The sequence below is a fragment of the Lepidochelys kempii genome, chromosome 18, assembly GCF_965140285.1.
Source record: "Lepidochelys kempii isolate rLepKem1 chromosome 18, rLepKem1.hap1, whole genome shotgun sequence".
Classification (NCBI taxonomy): domain Eukaryota; kingdom Metazoa; phylum Chordata; order Testudines; family Cheloniidae; genus Lepidochelys; species Lepidochelys kempii.
The window spans coordinates 21,265,634-21,285,418 of NC_136397.1; the positions used below are offsets into that span (position 1 = coordinate 21,265,634).

General features: G+C 42.6%; 1 protein-coding gene across 8 annotated transcripts in view; it reads right to left on the reverse strand.

Moving 5' to 3' along the window:
* The window catches only part of MEGF6 (multiple EGF like domains 6), a 254,954-nt gene that overhangs the window by 188,833 nt on the left and 46,336 nt on the right, over positions 1–19,785 (reverse strand). For all 8 annotated transcript variants that reach the window (XM_073316365.2, XM_073316363.2, XM_078849309.1 and 5 more), the window contains one exon: positions 8,270–8,374. In XM_073316365.2, the coding sequence (XP_073172466.2) occupies positions 8,270–8,374 (105 nt within the window). The remainder of the gene's footprint in view (positions 1–8,269; positions 8,375–19,785) is intronic.

Sequence of the window (19,785 nt, forward strand, 5' to 3'; positions counted from 1 at the left end):
TTAATGCAGAATTCCAATGGCCGGCCGAGACTGCAGGAACTGTGGGATAACTACCCACAGTGCAACGCTCCGAAAGTTGACGCTAGCCACTGTACTGTGGATGCACTCCACCGACTTAATGCGCTTAGTGGGGACACACACAATCCACTGTATAAAATCGCTTCCTAAAAAAATCGACTTCTATAAATTTGACCTAATTTCGCAGTGTAGACATACCCTTAGAGTAGAACACTTGAGCACCATTTGAGACAGAAGAGCCAGTTGATAAAGTAAAATCAAGGGCGAAACTTTACTTAAAATGTGAATCAAGCTTTAACTCTTTTTAATAGTTGATAAAATTGAAGTAACTTTAAAACAGTCAGTCAATCAACCTGGCTTCATACAGTGCCTGCCTGTCTGGGGTTAATCTTACTTCATGCTTGTAGTGCTTTTTCCCTTCATGCAATAAACCTACGTAACCTAAAACAAGAACGTCTGTGTGCCTTTCTTTGTGCTTCCTGATTTTGGCTCCGAAATGGAAATATGCTGTGAAAAGCAGTTTATCTTCTTGTCTGTCCCCGTCACTGAAAAGTTCATGAGAGTCGGTTCTCAGGAGATTTCCAGCCCAAAATAGTTTCTTTTGGGTCCTTATCCCACTTGAACCGAAGAATCCTTTGATGTTAACATAACACTATGGGCCTGATTCGATGAGGTACTGAGGATCCTTAACTTCCCAACAAAACTGAGGGAGCTCAGTATCTGTCAGGAAACACTTGTCACCTTGCACTATTGAGACCTATGTTGTTACCATTTATTGGCAAACTCCTCCAGGGTCTTGGAATTTCACAGGTTCACCCTCTCGTCCTTTCCTTAGAATTCACTCATGATCCAAATTCAGCATTGGTTACCTTATATTTTCCGCTACTTTAACATAAGAACAGGGAAACAACAGAAGTCATAAACAATGCAGCATTTCCTGTTTAGGTCTGAGCTTTCAAAAGTCCTGCCACTTCCTTCTAACCCTTGAAGTGAGCAGACATTCATGTCTGGATGGATTCCCTGTAAGGAGCAGGATGATTGTGCCTTTGGAAAGTTTATGAACCATAGGACTAACAAACAGTGCACAGCTATCTCAGAAGAATGGGACGTTAGGAGGTTGCTCCTGCCATGCGCTTTGAGACACGCTTCACTTGGGTATTAAAATAATTTGAGGAAGCAAACAAAAAACAAACAATCCACTCAATTCAATTGGGTTCTGCAGTTTTAAAAAGGATATTAAAAATTAATGTTTTATAGACTGAGATTAAGAGCCATGAAGAATGATTTACCTACCATACTCCACATTCTCCTCTCCACTTTTCTTTAATTAGCTTATTCCATAGTAACAGGTTCTCTCGCTCTCTAATTTCAGTGAAGGATAGCTTTGGGGATGCTGCCCTTTGCCTTTTGCACATTCTGGGCCACTTCCTCTGCTGGTATAACTCAGCCTCCCTCTGTGGACATCAATGAAGCTATACACCAGCCAATGAGATGACTCACAGTATTTTGCATTTTGGAGAGTTTTTTAAAATTTAAGGAGTACTTGTTGCACCTTAGAGACACAAATACTCCTTTTCTTTTTGCGAATACAGACTAACACAGCTGCTACTCTGAAACCTTAAAATTTATCATCATAATTACAGACGAGTGAATTCTCCGAATCGCCATACAAAGCACAATCTGAAGCAAACCATTTGTAAGGTTCAACAGAAAAACTTGGGTAACATTTTTCCGTTTAATTTTTTGCTTTTCTGTGGTTGCCTCTTTGCTTTCTGATTCTGTCCAGAAACAAATCCTGAACCGCCACCAGAAAGACTCAACTGACAGAGAGCTGGACAGGAGATCTTGTCAAACTGGCCTGTTTCTGCAAGATTTCCTACCTAATTTTGCACTCCTTAGCAGCTCAGAGACTTGGGAGAAGCATTTTTATAAAGGGTGCTTTGTCCAAACTGGCCCTTTGGAGGTTGACCCAGCACTAGCTTTTAATGGGTGATCATAATTTCTATTCCCACTCACTAATGGTCGCTCATTATTTGGGTGGGAAGTGCCCCTTTCCAACAGATGCTTCTGCTTGCCTGCAAATCTGTTACAATCATGGGAAAACTAGAACTAAACTGGTCTAACTGGGATGGTAACAAGTGATTTATGGTTCGATTGTTCCATTCTGTTCCTCCTCCTTTATACAGGTCCTTGTTTCTTCCCTGACCAGCCCCACGGAAGTGTCTGAATAAGGCACACGGTGTTGAGTGTGCCACTAACCCAAGCTACTATTGTCCTTCCCTTTCTATCTCATGCTGTTTCTGCAAAAGCTTTACAGAGAAGAAAAATAAAGGCTAATCTCCAGCACTACAAAGTTTGACCTTTTAAAGCCTAAAGCACTGACTTCAGGCCCTTTCTTCAAGGGGGGTACATTAGTGGAATTTACAGATGTATTTTCTTTCTCTCCAAAATAAACCAATCATTTCCCCCTTTTTTGGGGTACCAGAAAATATGCCGTTTATTTTTAAAGCTGCAATCAATTATAATTTAGGGATTTGTTAAACGTTTACAAATGTGGCAATACTTGATAGTTCCCAGGTTCTATATGGGAAAGCTCCCTGTGTTTATTTTATTATTTTGTGTGAGGGAAGATATGAAAAAATTTGCAAATGACTCTTTAAGGAATGTTTACTTCCAAAGGAAACTAATCTCTCTTTCACACACACATACCCAAGCAGTCTGTCGTGAGTACATCACCTGTGAATTAGCTCTCTTCTGATCCCTCCTTGTGTAGAGAATGAGAGATAAACACAAATGTTAACAAGTGGATTGGGATGGTAGATGTTGAAGAAAAACTGCATGCACAGATTATTCCCTGGGGCTATATTATAAAAAAATTAACTGTCGGGTATTTTGGAAATATATGTTTGCTTCAAAAACAAAAACAGTAATGTAGATTGTAAATGATTAGTGCACCAAACCCTTTTCCTTCTTACACTAAAATTTGGATTTAACATTTAATCTTGACCTTGCCCTGGAATGTTAAGTGATCAACAGGTTAAAACTGGACTGCTGAGTTTCCTGCTGGCAGATACAGGAAGGGAGACGCTGTGATAATCAAGTTCGGTACCAGCTTTTTCAGCAGAATTTGGAGTGGCTATAAATTTTTTTCCACATCTGCCTCAATGCAACATGAAATAAAAAACATGGTGCAAGAAACTTCACACTGTCCTGTACTCTATCCAGGCTATGAAACATATGACAGCCCCCTGCAGGATTATGTTCAAAACAGCACATAAGACCAGATGTTAAATTACCAGCATCATGTTGCTAACGGCCCATGGAATGAAGTGTCTCTCGATGATAGGAGGACTTTAAGAAAAAGAAAGAAAAAAAATTACAACAGGATAGGCCACCCTGTGTGCTTTCATCTGTCACTACTGCCTGATGATGTCTTTGAAAATGTGTTCGATAGAAGGACGATGAATCTGGGGGTGATGTCATGCACCACTCTATAACATTTGCCTTCCTGTGGCTTTGCAGTGAAAGTGCACTGGTGACACATAAGAACTGGCGTGGGAAACAAATCCTCTCCCCTGCACAGAAAAACAAGATGCAAAGTATGGGACACTCTAGAGCAGTGATTTCATGCCTCAGTGTGGGTCAAAATCTGCCGCCCTTACTCTAGCTGAATACTACTCCTCTTCAGGGCGGTAGTCCAATTTAAGCTCATAGGTGGCAAAATGTGTTCTTGTGCGATCAGTGCAGCATAGTGCTAGTGGTTAATGCCCTGCTCTGCCATGCAGGAGACCAGAGGTCAATGTGTGATCTCTACAAGAGACATGTACAGTGCACTGATCTATAGTGACAGAGAAGACACACACAACAGAAATCCGGTACCTCACAAAATCCATATGCTCTGGAGTGTTACTTCACCCACAAAACTTAGCCTCGCTTTTGTTTTGAATGGTTCCTAGCCATACCATTAGGTGAGGTTAGAAAGCAATGCTAGGCTGTTGGATTCTGGATCTCAGCTCCCTTTTGCCTTGCTAGTCAACTGAAGCCAAGTTTGGCTTCAACAACAGTTCAAGCTTTTGCACTGAACTATGTGCAGAGTCATACTGTATGTTTAAATATACTTCATGACATTTCCAGTTGGCATGCAGCTCATTATTAAAATGAACTTTCAGCTGTGATGATTGACAAAACAGATGAAAAGATGTCATGTTCGGACTAGAAATTCTGGCATCTTTGGGCAAAACTTGATACCTTTGCCCCTTCAACTTACACTACCCGTGCTTATCTTCAAGTGAGAGATGTAATCTCAAAGCTTCATTCAGGGCATGCAATGTATGGTGCAGAGAGGCTTGCCATAGGCTCTCCGTCAGCCCTAGGTCATGTGAATGCAGAGTCAGGGCTAAAAGGGTCTGGGTAACCGAAACTCTTCAACTGCTTCAAGAAGATCAATAGGGGCGGGGGAGAGGGGGGAGATTTAAAACCAAGGACTGGCTGTCTAAGATGAATGGGTAATGGGAGACAGAACCTTTATTCTGTAGTGAACGTGAGCCTCTGCCATTTTAAAGGACTAAGTGAAATTAGCTAGTGGACGCAGTCTACCGCCTAACAGAGGAGTGTCTGCGTCACGAGGTACCAGTGTAATCGGTACTCTCCTGGCACAGCCTCAACAGGATCCTTACAGATTTCCCGAGGCACAGACTGAGTTTTTATCGTGCGGTAATACAGTCAGAATAGGGCGGAACAGCACGAGGGAGGTGTGCACCACTGCTGGCTGTGCTAAACCTAGGCTGCAGAGCAATGAAGAACCCAGGGGTGAAACTCTGCCTGCACAGAAGTCACTGGGAGTTTTGCTCTTGACTTCAGTGGGGCCAGAATTTCACCCCTGCTCAGCCGGCTGTCGATATGGCACCTTTCACGCCGTTGTTTTTAAAAGGCTTGATTCACACAGGTTTCCTAGTTGGTTCAACTTCTGTTGGTGCATTTCCACAGACAGTTTCCCCACTTTGTATTGTGCCAATGCCTTTGATTCTTCTGTACAGTACTGTTAAAAATCAGCTCCTCAGAAAAGTCACAAAGAAGTTGGAGTGGTTCTGTTCTCTTCCACCAGGGCATAGACAGCCAGCATCTTGCTGCTTTGCTTTCTCCGCCGAAGGGGTAAGCTGTGCAGTCAGCTTCCAGCATTGCCATGCACGTGATGAAACACAGGAGGATGTAGTTGTGCTGGGCGCAGTATTCCAGCAGCAGCACCACCCTAAGCTTGCTGCGGACTCCGCAGGCACTCCATCAGCAAACAGAACACGGGGCTCCGGGCTCAAGAGACTATGTGTTTCCAAATGAAGCCTCCAATTCGGAAAATAGTTCAAGCCGGAATGCCCTTCAGCAAAATAGCAGCGGCAAAAGGTTGCTGCTAGCACACCTGGGCCTTTGCAGAAATTCCTATTTCAATTACCGGGGAAATTGGCTCCCTCCGTACCCGGGTATTTTACACCAGGCAAATTGGGTGGCCACCAGATAAAGGATCACATGCCAACTCAGTGTGCACTGGCTGTTCCACAGTCCAGTCAAGCCCAAAGGAAGGCTCAGATTCTCTGGTGGAAAAACACTCCCACTCCTCCTGACCGTGCAGGATGGATACAGAGCCAACTGAAAACACAATCTAACATTGACAACAAACTCTTTTACAGCAGCAAAGAGTTTCTTGATTAACCTGCAATTGCATTTCTGAATGAGGGAACCAAGGTTTTTTTCTTTAACAGGATTATCTGAATGAGACTTAAAGCCTTTTAAGCACTTCTTAATTGATACCTGTAACAATAATTAAAGTTCCTTACAATAGATGTGGCATGAAAAATCAGCTCTAACATGCTGACTCAGCAGCTGAAACCTCGCTGGCCACCATACCAGGTAATTAGGTGCTTTCTGGTGCATCAGAATGGTGGGAACTTGTCACCTTTCCCTCTTCGAAGTGCAGCATTAAGATGCTCGTTTATTCTGCTGCCGCAGAACTAGTACAATAATTTAGGAATGTAGCAAACTGCCCCGTTTCCCCAGTCCTCTTCTATGCATTCTGGCCACAGAGGCTGAAGTGTAAGCTTTATGCTGTGCGGAAACTGCTGTTTCCTCTCAACCCCAGATCTTCCCCCATGTCCAGCCCTTCTTACTGGGATAGACCAACCCTTTACCATGGCTAATCAACAATCTGGGGTAGAGAGACCAAACTCTTCCCCCCACCCAATAGTTCTAAACCAGAAAGGAAATAATACTTACTTGAATTTTCCACCTTCCTTAAATTCACCAAAGAAAGAAAAATATAGCAGAACTCCTTCACTTAGAGTACGTCCACACTGGAACCCCAGGGCGTGACTGCAGCTCGTGTAGACATACCCAAACTAGCTTTAGGGAATGAACAGCAGCAAAGTCATTGTAGCACAGACTTCAGTGCAGGCTGTACAAGCCCGCCTAGAACTCTGGGTAATTACTCAAGCAGCTAACCTGCACTAACGCCTGTGCTATCATGACTTCACTGCTGGATTAAAGCTAGCTCGTGTATTTCTGTACAAGCTGCAATCGGAGATATGCCCTGAGTCCCAGCTTTCTACTACAGTACTCTCAGACAGTGATCTATGCCAAATACTTCAGAGGAAGATGCACAAAACCCATTGGTGGGCAATTATCAAATAACCTGCCCATAGAGGAAACTTCTTCCTATCAAATTATGATTGGCTTCTACACTGACACACAAAAGTTTCTATTCCTATGAATCAGGAAGGAGGAGGAGTTTGTGTGTGTGGTTTTTGGAGGGGGGTGGGGGGGCTGAGAAAACCTGGATTTGTGCTGGAAATGGCCCACCTTGATTATCATACACATTTTAAAGAGAGTGGTCACTTTGGATGGGCTATTACCAGCAGGAGAGTGAGTTTGTGGGGGGGGGGGGGGGCGGAGGGTGAGAAAACCTGGATTTGTGCTGGAAATGGCCCAACTTGATGATCACTTTAGATAAGCTATTACCAGCAGGAGAGTGGGGTGGGAGGAGGTATTGTTTCATGGTCTTTGTGTATATAATGTCTTCTGCAGTTTCCACAGTATGCAGCCGATGAAGTGAGCTGTAGCTCACGAAAGCTCATGCTCAAATAAATTGGTTAGTCTCTAAGGTGCCACAAGTACTCCTTTTCTTATTCCTATCTCATTATTCATATAAATGTCCAGTCCCATTTTGACTACTACTAAGATCTTGGCCACAGTGATATCTAATGGCCATGAACTGCACAATTAATTATGCATTGTGAAAAAAATGTACTTATTATTGGTTTTTAACTTGTTGTTAAAGGTTTGCAATGCACTATGATCAATCGTTATATCATGGCGCATTTTCCAGACTGCCAACCAAATAAATGTGTTGATTGATTGAACGTTATGGGTAGACATTCCCAAGATCCCCAAGGAATAATACAACGTACATTGTTCTTACGCATTTGTTTTGTATAAATTAGGTATAGAGTCGTGCTCGGAGTTTTTGGCCTGCTCTCCAGCAGCAGCTTGCTACCAAATAGCATATCAGCCAACAAGAAGATTCTGAATTGCATAACACAAGAAGTTCAATAACCTTCACAAAAGAGTGTGTGTGTATTGTGTTAGGTGCTAATTACACAAAGTTTAACAGTTCAAAACCAGTAAGACCTGACAGAAGACATAACAGCTCTAGCTAGTCCTTTCGGATGCAGACTCTGTCAATGTTTAAACAACATCTACTTGTGAAAACATGTCTTGAAACCCTTGCTAGAAACAGCTCAACCATTGCTGCCCCTTTCCAATGGCGACGGTCTACTGCTGGGCTCACTCTGGATTTGTCCAATGGCTAAAGGTTCAGTTCACAGGAAACGACCCCAGGGTTTGCTTTGTTCAACCCAACTTTAATCAGCTTCCTTCTTTGATTCCAACAAACCACTTCAGCTGGTGGTGGCCAGGAATAAAGGCCATTGTATATTATGGAGAGATAGGGCTGTATTCACAGCAAGTCATGACAAGCACTTCCTTCCCAAACATCCCATTCTTAAAACATAACAAACAGGAGCCAGTATATGTGTAGAGCAAATTAATGGAGATATGCGATAAAACTGCAGCTTGCAAAGATAAAGGATGCTGGGGTCAGGAAGCAAACATCAGGGAAAACAACCTTCGTCTCCTGCTCCTTCGGCTTTAAATTAAGAATTCGCAGGAGGAAGGTTTAAGGTAAGGGGCTGGAAAGGCTACTCACCATACTGACAGCGGGGTCCCTGGAAACCAGAAGGGCAGCGACAGAGCTGAGAAGATCCTTCCATGCAGTTTCCTCCATTGAAACAAACTCCATAATTGCAGACAGCTGAAGGGGAGGGAAGAAGGAACAACATGAGATCATAATTGTACATACATTAAAATAACTTCAATGTCCATTCATCATGAAGGCTCCCAAAGCCCATTAAAAACGCAAACAGATATACAACCAATACACAACCAGCCCCAAAATGCATCCCCCCCTTTGTGTTAAATCAGAGCAGCAGTTTAATAGCACACAGAAAGAGTCCCCAGAAATTCAGGACAGCAGATAGAGAATATCTGACCTTGTGACCATGTTTGTATTCAAAGCATTTACCCAAACTGAAAAGGGGGGGGGGGGGGACTGGTACTGAGGTTTTGAACTCCAGTCTTACAAAGCACCAGGGGGTCTTTAATGACTCCATTTTATGCCTCATCTGAAAGGTGATTTATCCAGCACCAGTGATTTCCTTATGCCCAATCTGAGGCATTAATTCCTAACTGAATCAGAAGAAACAATGCCACTTACTGAATCATCAACATCACTTTCTACAGTGCCTACAGATGGGTGTTCCTTGGAGGTACCCCATCTAAATACTGACCCAGAATACCCCTACTTAGCTTGTAGAATACAAGGGGATACAGAGGAAAGAATATGTGCTGTAGTTTTTTACAAGTGGGTTAAGTTAAAAGTGAGATCATTAGAATGAAGAAGGTGGCACTGCCCTGATTCTTCCTCTGCTCGGCAAGCTCCACTTTAGCAAAGGATTTCTAGAAAGCAGCAATAATTCCAGGGATGGAGGGAGGCTGGAATCTTATAAATGAGAAAAATCTCAAATGTCGTTTTTTTCTTTCAATGAATCAGTGTTTAACCTATCCACGATCCCCAATCACAGAACACAAATGAACATTTTAGAAGTATACATTCTTTTAACAATATTTCCCTGATTTATCTATCTGCCAAAAATGAGAGTCCAGGGTTCTGTTCTGTGTTGCTCCTGCAACAATGACTGACATCACTAACGCCAAAAGCAGAAGCCAGGAACTACATTCCTGGCATTCCTTACCCTGTGCTAAGGTGCTAGTGACTTCAACAACTGTGGTGGGGAAAACAGAAAACCTTATACTTGTCACTTTGCAATTTAAAAGCCTTTCAGTCCCCTTCAAATGATGGCTGCCCACAAAGAGAGAAACAAGCCCTTAAGTATCATCTCTCAAGTGCATTTGATTCCGAGAATTAAGCTCTAGTGTAGAAAGCATGAGGCTTGGAATCGGAGGAGCTCTACTTCTAGCTTGGTCACTGGACAAGTTACTTCACCTCTCAGAACTTTAGTTTCTCTGTCTGCAAAATGAAGACAATACTACTGACCCGTCTCACACAGGCTTCGGGAGGTATCGCTCATTGGGTCATTTGTAAAATGCTTTGAGATACTTAGATGAAAGATGCTAGGAAAGTGCAAAGTCCTAAGCACCTCTCCAGATCTGGCTATACATGAACTAAGTGTATTCTGTGGAACAAGCTCACAGAAAGAAACATATCCTATGGCAGAATCACATAACCAACATTTTGTTACTAAAAGGACCATTAAAATCAGCTTGATCTGAAACATCTTTTGCTCAAAGTTGTAGCTCGTCCAATGTAATTACAGTAAAATAGTGAGAATCCAAAAGGGCATTTTTATGAAGGCCCGGGGTTTATAAAAGCCAGTTGTTTCCCTGGACGAGGTCCATCTGCTCTGTAACAGAAACCACTGCATTGAACACAGAGTCGATGACAGCAAGTAGCTCTCTCTATCTTTTGTAAACTTCCTGAATTCTGTGTATAACAGCAGGGTGGCAGATTTCAGACATCTAAATAGCCTTAGGGCATTCTGCAGTGGAGCTTAAGGTCAAATGAAAGAGACACGTACAGCCCTCCAGAAGTACTGCTATTCTGCAACTCCTCCCAAGCAGAGGTGGCGGCATGACCCTTATTCAGTGCAGGCTGAATCTTCACTATTAAAAACTCAGCATCCTGGCCAAAACCCCAGTGCAGGCATAAATACACTCTGCCCCCGAAATGCCTCATGCAGTTTCAGGTGGATATGATTTTCTTCTTCACTTCCTCTTCTAAACACCTCCGTAGCGTTGCTGTGTGCGAACGGCTGCCTTCCAGCCTAGAGGTAGCTGTATTTCAGCAGCGAGTGAAGTGATCGTCATCTATTTCTGACCTACTTCACTGGAATGGTACGTGGCTTAATAAATGCTTTGAGACGGTCAAATGAAAGGAACAATAGCAATGCAGAGTTGTTGTTTTCCAGATAGCACCTTGGTGTGCGCGGCGCTAACAGAAATAAAACTAGGTTCCTGCCCCTAGGATCTTACACTTTAAAGTAGACGAGACATTGGATTTATGATGTTCATATTCATTTCTATACTATGCAAATTATGTGCATTAGCAAGTTGTTTACATGGCACTTGCCACTGTGAGGACTGGGCCAGGCTTTAGGGCCACCACAGAGTGGTAACCTGAGAGCCCTGAGGCTGCTGCTACAGTGTGTGAAGCAGATGCTACCACAGCTCTGCCAACAGAGCAGTCTTGGGTTAACAGTTTCAAAAACCCACACATGACTCAGGACCCTACGTCCCGTTATCAAAAATAACTGAGACACTCAGGATTTTCACTTTTCAATAAGACTTAGGTTTCCAAGTGCCTCATTCACTTCTGAAAATGGGATTTAGGTGCTTTTGAAAACTTTACCCTTGCAACTGTGCGCACGCCTGGACTTCTCTCCCAACCAGACAGTACGATACTGTGGGAAGAACCACCGCCTTTGCTAAGGCAAAAGTTAGAGTTGCTCTTTCTTCTCTTTCAAGCTAGAGAACCTGGGGACCACAATGGATGCAGCATGCTGGTTCTTATTCATGTGCCATTGGAAAAACACACTTTCCCATATGAAAACATCCACCAGTGGTAACTATAACATATTGCACTTCTTGGCTTGCAAAGAATATTCCAGCCCCAATATCTTCCAGCTGCTTCAGAAATTTTATAATACAGGTTCCATCTACACTTAAAATGCTACGCAGCAGCTGAGCTGCAATGGTGCGTCAGTGACTCTCCTGTCACTGTAGTGAACCCACCTCCCCAAGAGGTGGTAGCACGGTCTTGGGTTTGCCCTCTCCCCCCCGGTGCCCCGACTTTTCCTAGCTCCTCCCCAGCTGGCACTGCAGTGTTCACTGGAGGGCAGAACGGGACTCCTAATCACAGCATTGTCAGAGCCTCCCCGCTCCCCAACAGCTGACAGAAAGCAACAGCAGTGGCCTGGGACAAGCTTAGCATGGAGCGAACCAGACCCGGATCCCTGCCCTGGGACAGCCATCAGTGAGACACCCCCCAGCCCACCATCCCACTCCCTGGGATAGGGCTGGCCCGCTAACCCCAGTGAACAGCTGCAGCCTCAACAGGGAGACAGAAGCGAGGACGCTGCACAACTTTGCCCCCGCTGCCCCAGAATTTTTCTAACATATCATCCTTGGTCCCATTCCTTGTGCAGTCAGTCTTCCTCGATGGAAGTGCCGACATTTCTCCAAATACCCCCACATTCCTGCTCCCTCTGTACCTTCAATAGCAAATTCTTTGCTTTACGGTTCAATTATGAGCTCATTTTATACATCTCTAAAATGTACCATCTGATTGCTGGTCCAGTTCCAAATTTCAGAGCAAAGTGACCTCATGGCTCCATCACACTGCTCTGCTGCCACATGAGCAGCTCAGCAGAGAGAGGCAGCCTGTGTTCCTGTTTGAAATGTGTTCCGTCAAATCTTCAGGGAGACAGTTTCATTGATTAAACAGGTGTTGAACTGGAACCCAGGGGAAAACTAAACAATAAGTAACCTCACAGGTACTCTGGAAACTACTCTACAACGGATACTTAAACAGATGATGCTCTGAGATTTGGGACTTATAATAGGTAAAATGTTAATCTCTACAGTCTAGAATTTTCAAGGTCTGAAATTCTGTATTATATGTAAATTTTTTTTACATAAACTAAAAAAAGGTGAGATTTGAAAGTCAGCCCTCGTTTTAATAATGCCTCACTGCCACTAAAAAGCTGTAGGTAACACAAAGTCTTGGAATCTACTTGAGCTGGATGAACTCTTCATAACAATTTGTTCAACAACTTTAGCAATGTTTTCTCTCCGTGAATTATCTGCAAACAGCCAGATTTGTGTAATGGTTTGAAGTTTTCCAACAAAGTAGTATGATTCCTTACAGATTACTTACACCAAGACTATTGCTTTGGGTATTCATTATTCTAGCAAATGTACATATGCAGCATACATATATGTATACCACCACCAATAGGTATCCATACTACAGAACTGTTTGTGTAGCCATCCTGAAAGCTTTTCATAATCTGGGGAGTCGTTCAATTAGAGAGCAGAAACAATACCATATTAGGTGACCAATCACACAGCACAAATAGCGAATACTCTAAGCAGTAGTCACAGCAAATGGTTCATGAGCAATCCAAACGCAGAAATACATTCACTTAATCCTTTTTGCTGGAAATCTTAAACAAACATTTATATAAATCTGGCCATTTGCTGATAATTCATGAACAGAAAATATTACTGCATTTGGTGAACTGCTCGTTATGAGTAGCAATTTTATATTTTACTGCAATGATGCTACAGCTTTTTGGTAGCAGAGTCTGGTAAAAAGGAGGACCCATTTAAATAATGAAGATAAGGATGGTTTTCATGAGGATTTGACTAACTCCACAGTACTGATAAGGAATAATTATATACAAGTACATTAGCTCTTTAATGCACCTTAAAATGCAGTGCAATATGTTTCATTTATTACTTTTTGATTAGTTCTTTGTACAATTCTCCATCAACCCTTTTCTAAAGCAGAGGTAAATTTGTATCCACAGCTACTTTTCCTGGCAACTCTTTGCTGCTTTCCCTCCAAAAAAATGCCATTCGAATTGTTAGGTGTGATCTACCTTTTGAGAATCCATCATAATGAAATGCTAGCATTTCAGGTGCTCCGTTAGCCTGTGTCTGATCAGCGTATCCAGTATGGTTCCCAAGCAGACTCCCAGCACTTCCTCTACACACTTCTGACAAGGTATTGAGTGGTTACAATGAGTCTGGAAAGGAGGGAGTGTATCTCCCCTGTTTCCTGTCTGGCACTGGGGCTTTTTCTGGTTAGTCTTCATATGGTCTCATTTTCTGATTCCCATCTTCCAATAAAATCTTAATTTCCTTTTGCATTTCTTCTCATTATTATTGGGAACGTATGTCCACTTCTGGAAGCTGTCCCCCATATTTCTGGTTGAATGAATCCATATGCGATCATTATTTTTGTTCGTTTGTTTTAACATAAACAACAGCTATTTCCTCTACCAGTGAATTACCTCGGTTATTTACTCTCAGAACTAGCCCTGTCCTTGAGGGAACGTTTCAAGGTGTAACTGAATATATTCATCTCCATGGACCACTCATTCCCTGGCTCCTTCTGTTGAAAGTGCCAACAAACAAAAGGTAGGGGATCATCTAATTGTTAACTGCAATGTGAACAGCTACAGATTGGCAACTGGACTGACTTCACCAGTTCACATAGATCAGACATTAGATGGCAAAAACTTTAGGTCACTACCAACTAGGGAATCATTTGAACCAGAAACCGAGAGCTGAAAAGCTGCATTTCCCTTTCCCAGCCCCTGCAGCCAGCTAGTTTCTGGGTGAAAAGTGTTGCTGAAAAATAACTGGTTAACAAATCAAGAAAATCGTACTCCCCCAAACCATCAAACTGTCCCCGAGTGGGATGCGTGAAAGACCAATTACATCAGAGCGGATGGACTCCTGCATATTGCAGCAGGAAGACTGCTATATAACAACTATTAAACCTTCTCTTTCAAGGTTCAGGATATTCTGTCCCTGAGAACCAGAGATTAAATATGCAATTAATTGTCGTTTCTCCAACAACTTCTTTTGGATTCCAAAGGAACCCTGTTCTCAACTTGATGCTTTCCACTGACAAACCCAGTGTGTTTAACTCTCATTGCAAATTCTTTGCTCAAAATAATGCATAAACAGCAGAGCTAGTGTTAGTGTTTATTGAGCAAATACTGAGTGTCTAGAGAAATGCAGATACTCGTAGCTGCTTTGCTGGCTGGGTGATAGAAAACATGGCATCAGTGATATCACCTACTTGCTTATGGGTTAATATGACTGGACAGAGTCAGAAGTAAAAGAAGATTTGATACTGCCTCTATTAGTCCTCTGGGGATGAACTAAACTGCTGAGGTTATTCCCCACAGTTAGGCAAAACAGCCAGAACTATGACTTGTACAGGGCAATATAACACTAAGGGTCTTAACTATTCCATAAGTAGTCATGGTCAAGAATTTGGAGGGTTTTTTAAAAAACAATAATCTGCAGAAACTACTGGATAGTCACAGCATCACCATTCTAACAGATGAGAAAATAAAACTGAGCCTAAACAAAAAGTAAAACTGAGCAGTCAAGTTTCATTGTTCTAGCCAAGTGAAGTGCAAAAATGTACACAGACAGTGAGCGTTCAATCAAGTTTTTGAAATCCCTTCTTTTTCATAATCTAAATTATTGTTAACACCATAATTAGGGGAAAATTGTTTAAATATGGAAGATGCTTTCCCCGTTAAATGTAGGATTCCTAGGATTTACCTACGCACAAAATAATTAGTTAATACCTCCCACTAGGATAAAGTTAATGTGGACAGAATTGTGTAAAAATAAGAAAACAGAGACAGCATCTCTCTCTTTCTTTTAAATCCAAACAAAGATTTGGACTATAAAATCATGTACCTGGGGTCTTAAAATGTTGTCAATCACTGTAGTGGTTGACCGCCTCCTCCCAAGAGATCACCACCAGAATCACAACAGGTCAATGTCTAGTTTCCCCGAGCAGGACATAACAATGGTTTTGGGAGGGGGGTTTCCCTTCCGGCTCTCCTGTCTTACTACAACTTCGATCTCCTTCTCTCTGTCGCCCCATAACCACTTCTTGCATGACTAAACAAATTCTGTAACAGAGTCCAAAAATAAACTTTATAAGGGAAGTAGATACTAATACATTTCACAAGGGCAATCACAAGCCAGATAATTAACAACACAGGGCAGGTGGGGGGGAAGTGTACACGTATCTGTACACTGTACTGTATATCTATATGAGTGAGAGGGTTTGCAGCTTTGTGCATCTGAAACAGACCTCTACATAGTTCCTGATCCAACAGTTCTCACTCAGTCTTTAACCCCAGTAGGACTTTTGCTTGAGTAAGGAGTGCATCCTGGACAAGACTAGGACAAAAGCAAGAGAGTGTGTGAAATGATGTATTACAGCTTATGCATTCCAGAGAGGAATGTACTGCAACTGCCAATTCTGTCATGATCATCCATTTTAGGGGCCCTCCTGTCCCATTGATCCAATTTATGAGTCCAGAGACCATAATTATTCAAGTAGCTGAAATTACAAGGGACAGGGCTGATGATCCAAAAATTATTGGCTCAGAAACATTAATTTACTAGAACTAGCAGAGAAAGCAAGTGACCCTGACAAACATTAACAGTTCAATGAAAGCCAAATGCAGCTTAGATTGGGGTTTGGTTCAGATTGTACTGGACTCCTTTGACTAACATGGCCTGCCAGCCTGCATAATCACTGAGTGAAGCTGGACTGCCAGCAAAAAGTGTCACCTCGCAAACATATCGTGAATCCTTATCAGACCGAAACCTGTTCCCAGGGAAGCAAACAGGAATCTTGCCACTGACTTCAGTGGAAGCAGGGCTCGGCTGAGAGAGAGACAGAGACAGAGTAGCCTTGTCTATATTTCTCTTTAAGAAAGTTACCTGCTGCTGTCATCACACCATCCCTGGCTGTAGCTGAGCCAGTGCTCAATATACTTTAACTACAACTGTAGCTAAGGACAAAGCATACGAAGCACCTTTCCAGACACTATCCTTACAGCTTGCTCAGAGCAGGCATATATCGGGTTCTGTGTGTGCTAGAAAGTTAGAATTCTCCTTCATCTTTTGGATTGAAAATATAATTGTTCCTCTTTGTCATTCACCTTCTTCCCCTAATTCCTGACAATATCACAGTTTGTTTGCAGTGTAGCTGTAGCCATTTTGGTCCCAGGATATTAGAGAGACAAGGTGGGGGAGGTGACATCTTTTATTGGACCAACTTCAGTTAGGGAAAGAAACGTGTTTTTGAGCTACACAGAGCTCTTCTTCAGACCTACCCTGAGGAAGAGCTCTGGGTAGGTCACAAGCTGGTCTCTTTCACCAACAGAAGTTGGTCCAAGAGACCAGCTTGTGACCTACCCAGAGCTCTTCCTCAGGGTAGGTCTGAAGAAGAGCTCTGTGTAGCTCAAAAACACTTTTATTGGACCAACTTCAGTTAAGGAAAGAAAAGATATCACCTCCCCCACCTTGTCTCTCTAATATCATAGTTTGACATTCTAACTCAGTGATGATTTATATACCCAGTTTGATTTTATTCTATTTAATATCTTGATTGTTCCTCAAATCCAAAAATGAGTCCTGGTGACACAGGAGTGGTACTGAGGAAAGCAACATCTGATACTGATAGACTTTACTGTTGGCTTTGTGATCAAGCTGTTAAACTTTAAGTATATAACACCGATCCTTCCCTCTCATGGGAGCACTCCTTTTGCTTCACAGCTTGGGACTGATGCTTTCTTAGGGTGCACCTAAATACACTAGGAATTGTGGAGAGCACCACGGGGGCAGGAGGAGTGGTTTTCATTTTGTCTAGCACTAGTATGGCTCTCAGCTGGGCTACACAAAACAATGGAAAAAAATACCTGAACTTACCATTACCAGCACCAACAGTACAAAAAGTCCTACTGTAATAAGGCTTTAATTGCAGTTTCAAAATTTCATCTTTGAAGGTTCTGCTTCACTAGGAATTATTGATATTGCTGAACGCTGTTCTCTGTTAAACAAATCATCATTATTGGATTCCCTGTTTGAAACTTTTGTTATCACCAGCTTGTCCCTCTTCCAAACGTACTAACTTTAGTGTCCTCGACTCAGGTTAAAGGGGAAACTTCAAGTTTTTCATTTGCCAGCATGTAGCATCTTAATTCATGAAGAAATGGTTGAGGAACACACCAATTATGAACCTATTTATAATAAAGAGTGTCCTCCTCCATCTCTTTGCCCCAGGGAAATTTCATGCTGACCCGGAAATTTCTTGTATGTTTATGGCCATTCCTTGTAAAGTGTCTGTGATTCTCTACAATACATTAATACTAACTGAGACAATAGCAGCCGTACCTGCCAATGTCATCTGTGCTCCTCAGTGCAATATGAAAATTTGTGGAAAGGCAGTTCCTTCTCATCTAAGCTTGTGGTACTGCCAGCTTTGTATTTATGACTTACCATAAAGGAAAATGCTGGAGAACTAAATACATCTTCAGCATGGCCTTCATACACTTTGGTAACTGATTGTCTTCAGCTACTGTATTTAACTATTGGTTTCAGAGTAACAGCCGTGTTAGTCTGTATTCGCAAAACTATGTTTGTAAGGATCTGAAGGGATGATGGTGACACCTGCTGGCATGATGTACTGGGCTCAGCCATGGGCACCAGCACATGGAAGAACTCCACAGCAGACAAGCACTAAAGTTAGTCTCAGGGCTTGAACTGAGTTGGTGCACTGCCCCTCCTCACGGTCAGTGACCAGGCACATAAAAGTGGATGGCTAAAGCACAGGCAAAATATCCCAACACCTGGGGTCAACTGAAGAGCAATAATCCCCCAATAACTGTAGGTGGCACAGATCCTATCCCCATCCGTCCTACCCACTACTTCTCTAATTCAGCCTGCTGAATTAGGAGCCTCTCTAGTTTCTATCTGGTTTCAAGGATTCTGATGAGCAATTCCTGGGAGGTCCTATCCTTCACATATTCACTCCCAAGATTCAAATCACTAGGATTAATCAAAGCAGTACACTGTGCACTGAGTGTGCATTACTCCCTCCTGGCAACATAGCAATATCCAGTCTGTGCATTCCCTCCTTCCCCATCACCCAAACAAACAATATTCACTATTAAAATAGCAGGGCTAATGGCGATACAATTCACATCTATTTGTGCCACATTATTACAGTTAGCAGGGATGCTCCAAAAATGTTCCCGTAATTCTTGCAGATACTTTATTTTTTGTATGTGCAAATGATTGTATTTGCACGTGGAAAATGTGCAGTTAAGAGCATGAATACTTGTTTTGCACATGCCAGCAAGAGGCTTTGCACACACAAATGGATGAAAATACTGTATTGTCAATGCAATTTCAGAGACCCTTTGAAAATTTGCCTTTAAAGACACACTCATCTTAAGACAGCATTGTGCCCCACTAGGACACAGGAAACCAAAACCACACAGGTGTCAACATGCCAGGTGTGGCACAATACCCCCTCTCTAGCTCACAGCACTGCTAATACTCGCACAGATAGGAATGTGACCTGCACTGGTAGCAATAGGACATGTGATCAGAGAGGGGTGTTTGCTTGGGCACTACAGGTCATCTTCCTTTCCCTCCTCACCCCATTCCTCCTCCCAACTCCTGTGTCCATCCTATGGGATGAACACAGTGAATCTAACACAATGTGGCCTTTGTCTCATTAACTTGTGCCATCACTCCCCCATACACACACAAAATAAAAAATTCAGAACGTTGAAAAGTTTCTTAAATTGCAGAGCTCATGTCAGCTCACTTCAGAAGCAGCGTATTTCAGCGAATCTGAAGTGGGACTGGAGAGATATAAATCTAGACTGCAACAGGGCCTGATGCTGGGAAGAAATGTAATTATGTTACCTGGAGCAACACAAAAGGAACATCTCTCCTGGCAAAGCAGATCTAGGTCAACGGACAGGGATGTGCAATGGGACTCTGTAGATTCACCTGGCTCCAAGGAGCAGTTCACAGAGCCTTTTAACTTGTTGGCAAGATGGTAACTAGCAGATCTGACATAGGAGCTTTTGAGAATCAATCAATGGTGTAAAGGAGATCAAAGCATTTTTTTATGTGGGCCCGCAACCAAAGAGTAAAAGGATAGAACAAAAACTCCAGCCTGTGGTGAAGACATATTTCTGCAAAAGAGGAGTGGGAGGGGGAAGGAAGAGAGAGGCCAAGTGTTAGGGAAGCATCTGAATGGAGCACATGGAATCTACATGCTAAAACTGGGTCCAGGTTGCAATGTTAAACATAGGAAAGGGGCGGGGGGGAGGAAAGGGGGAGAACAGACTTTTTTTTTCTTCCAGCTTGACCCAAAAAAATCAAAGAATCTAAGGAACACAGCCAATACTTTAATTTACATCCTTAAGAAGCAATGTACTAGAACAGAAATAATGTTAATTAACAAGGTGATTGAGATACAGCAGCTGAGACATTGAAAATTCAGAGGCATTTCTGCCC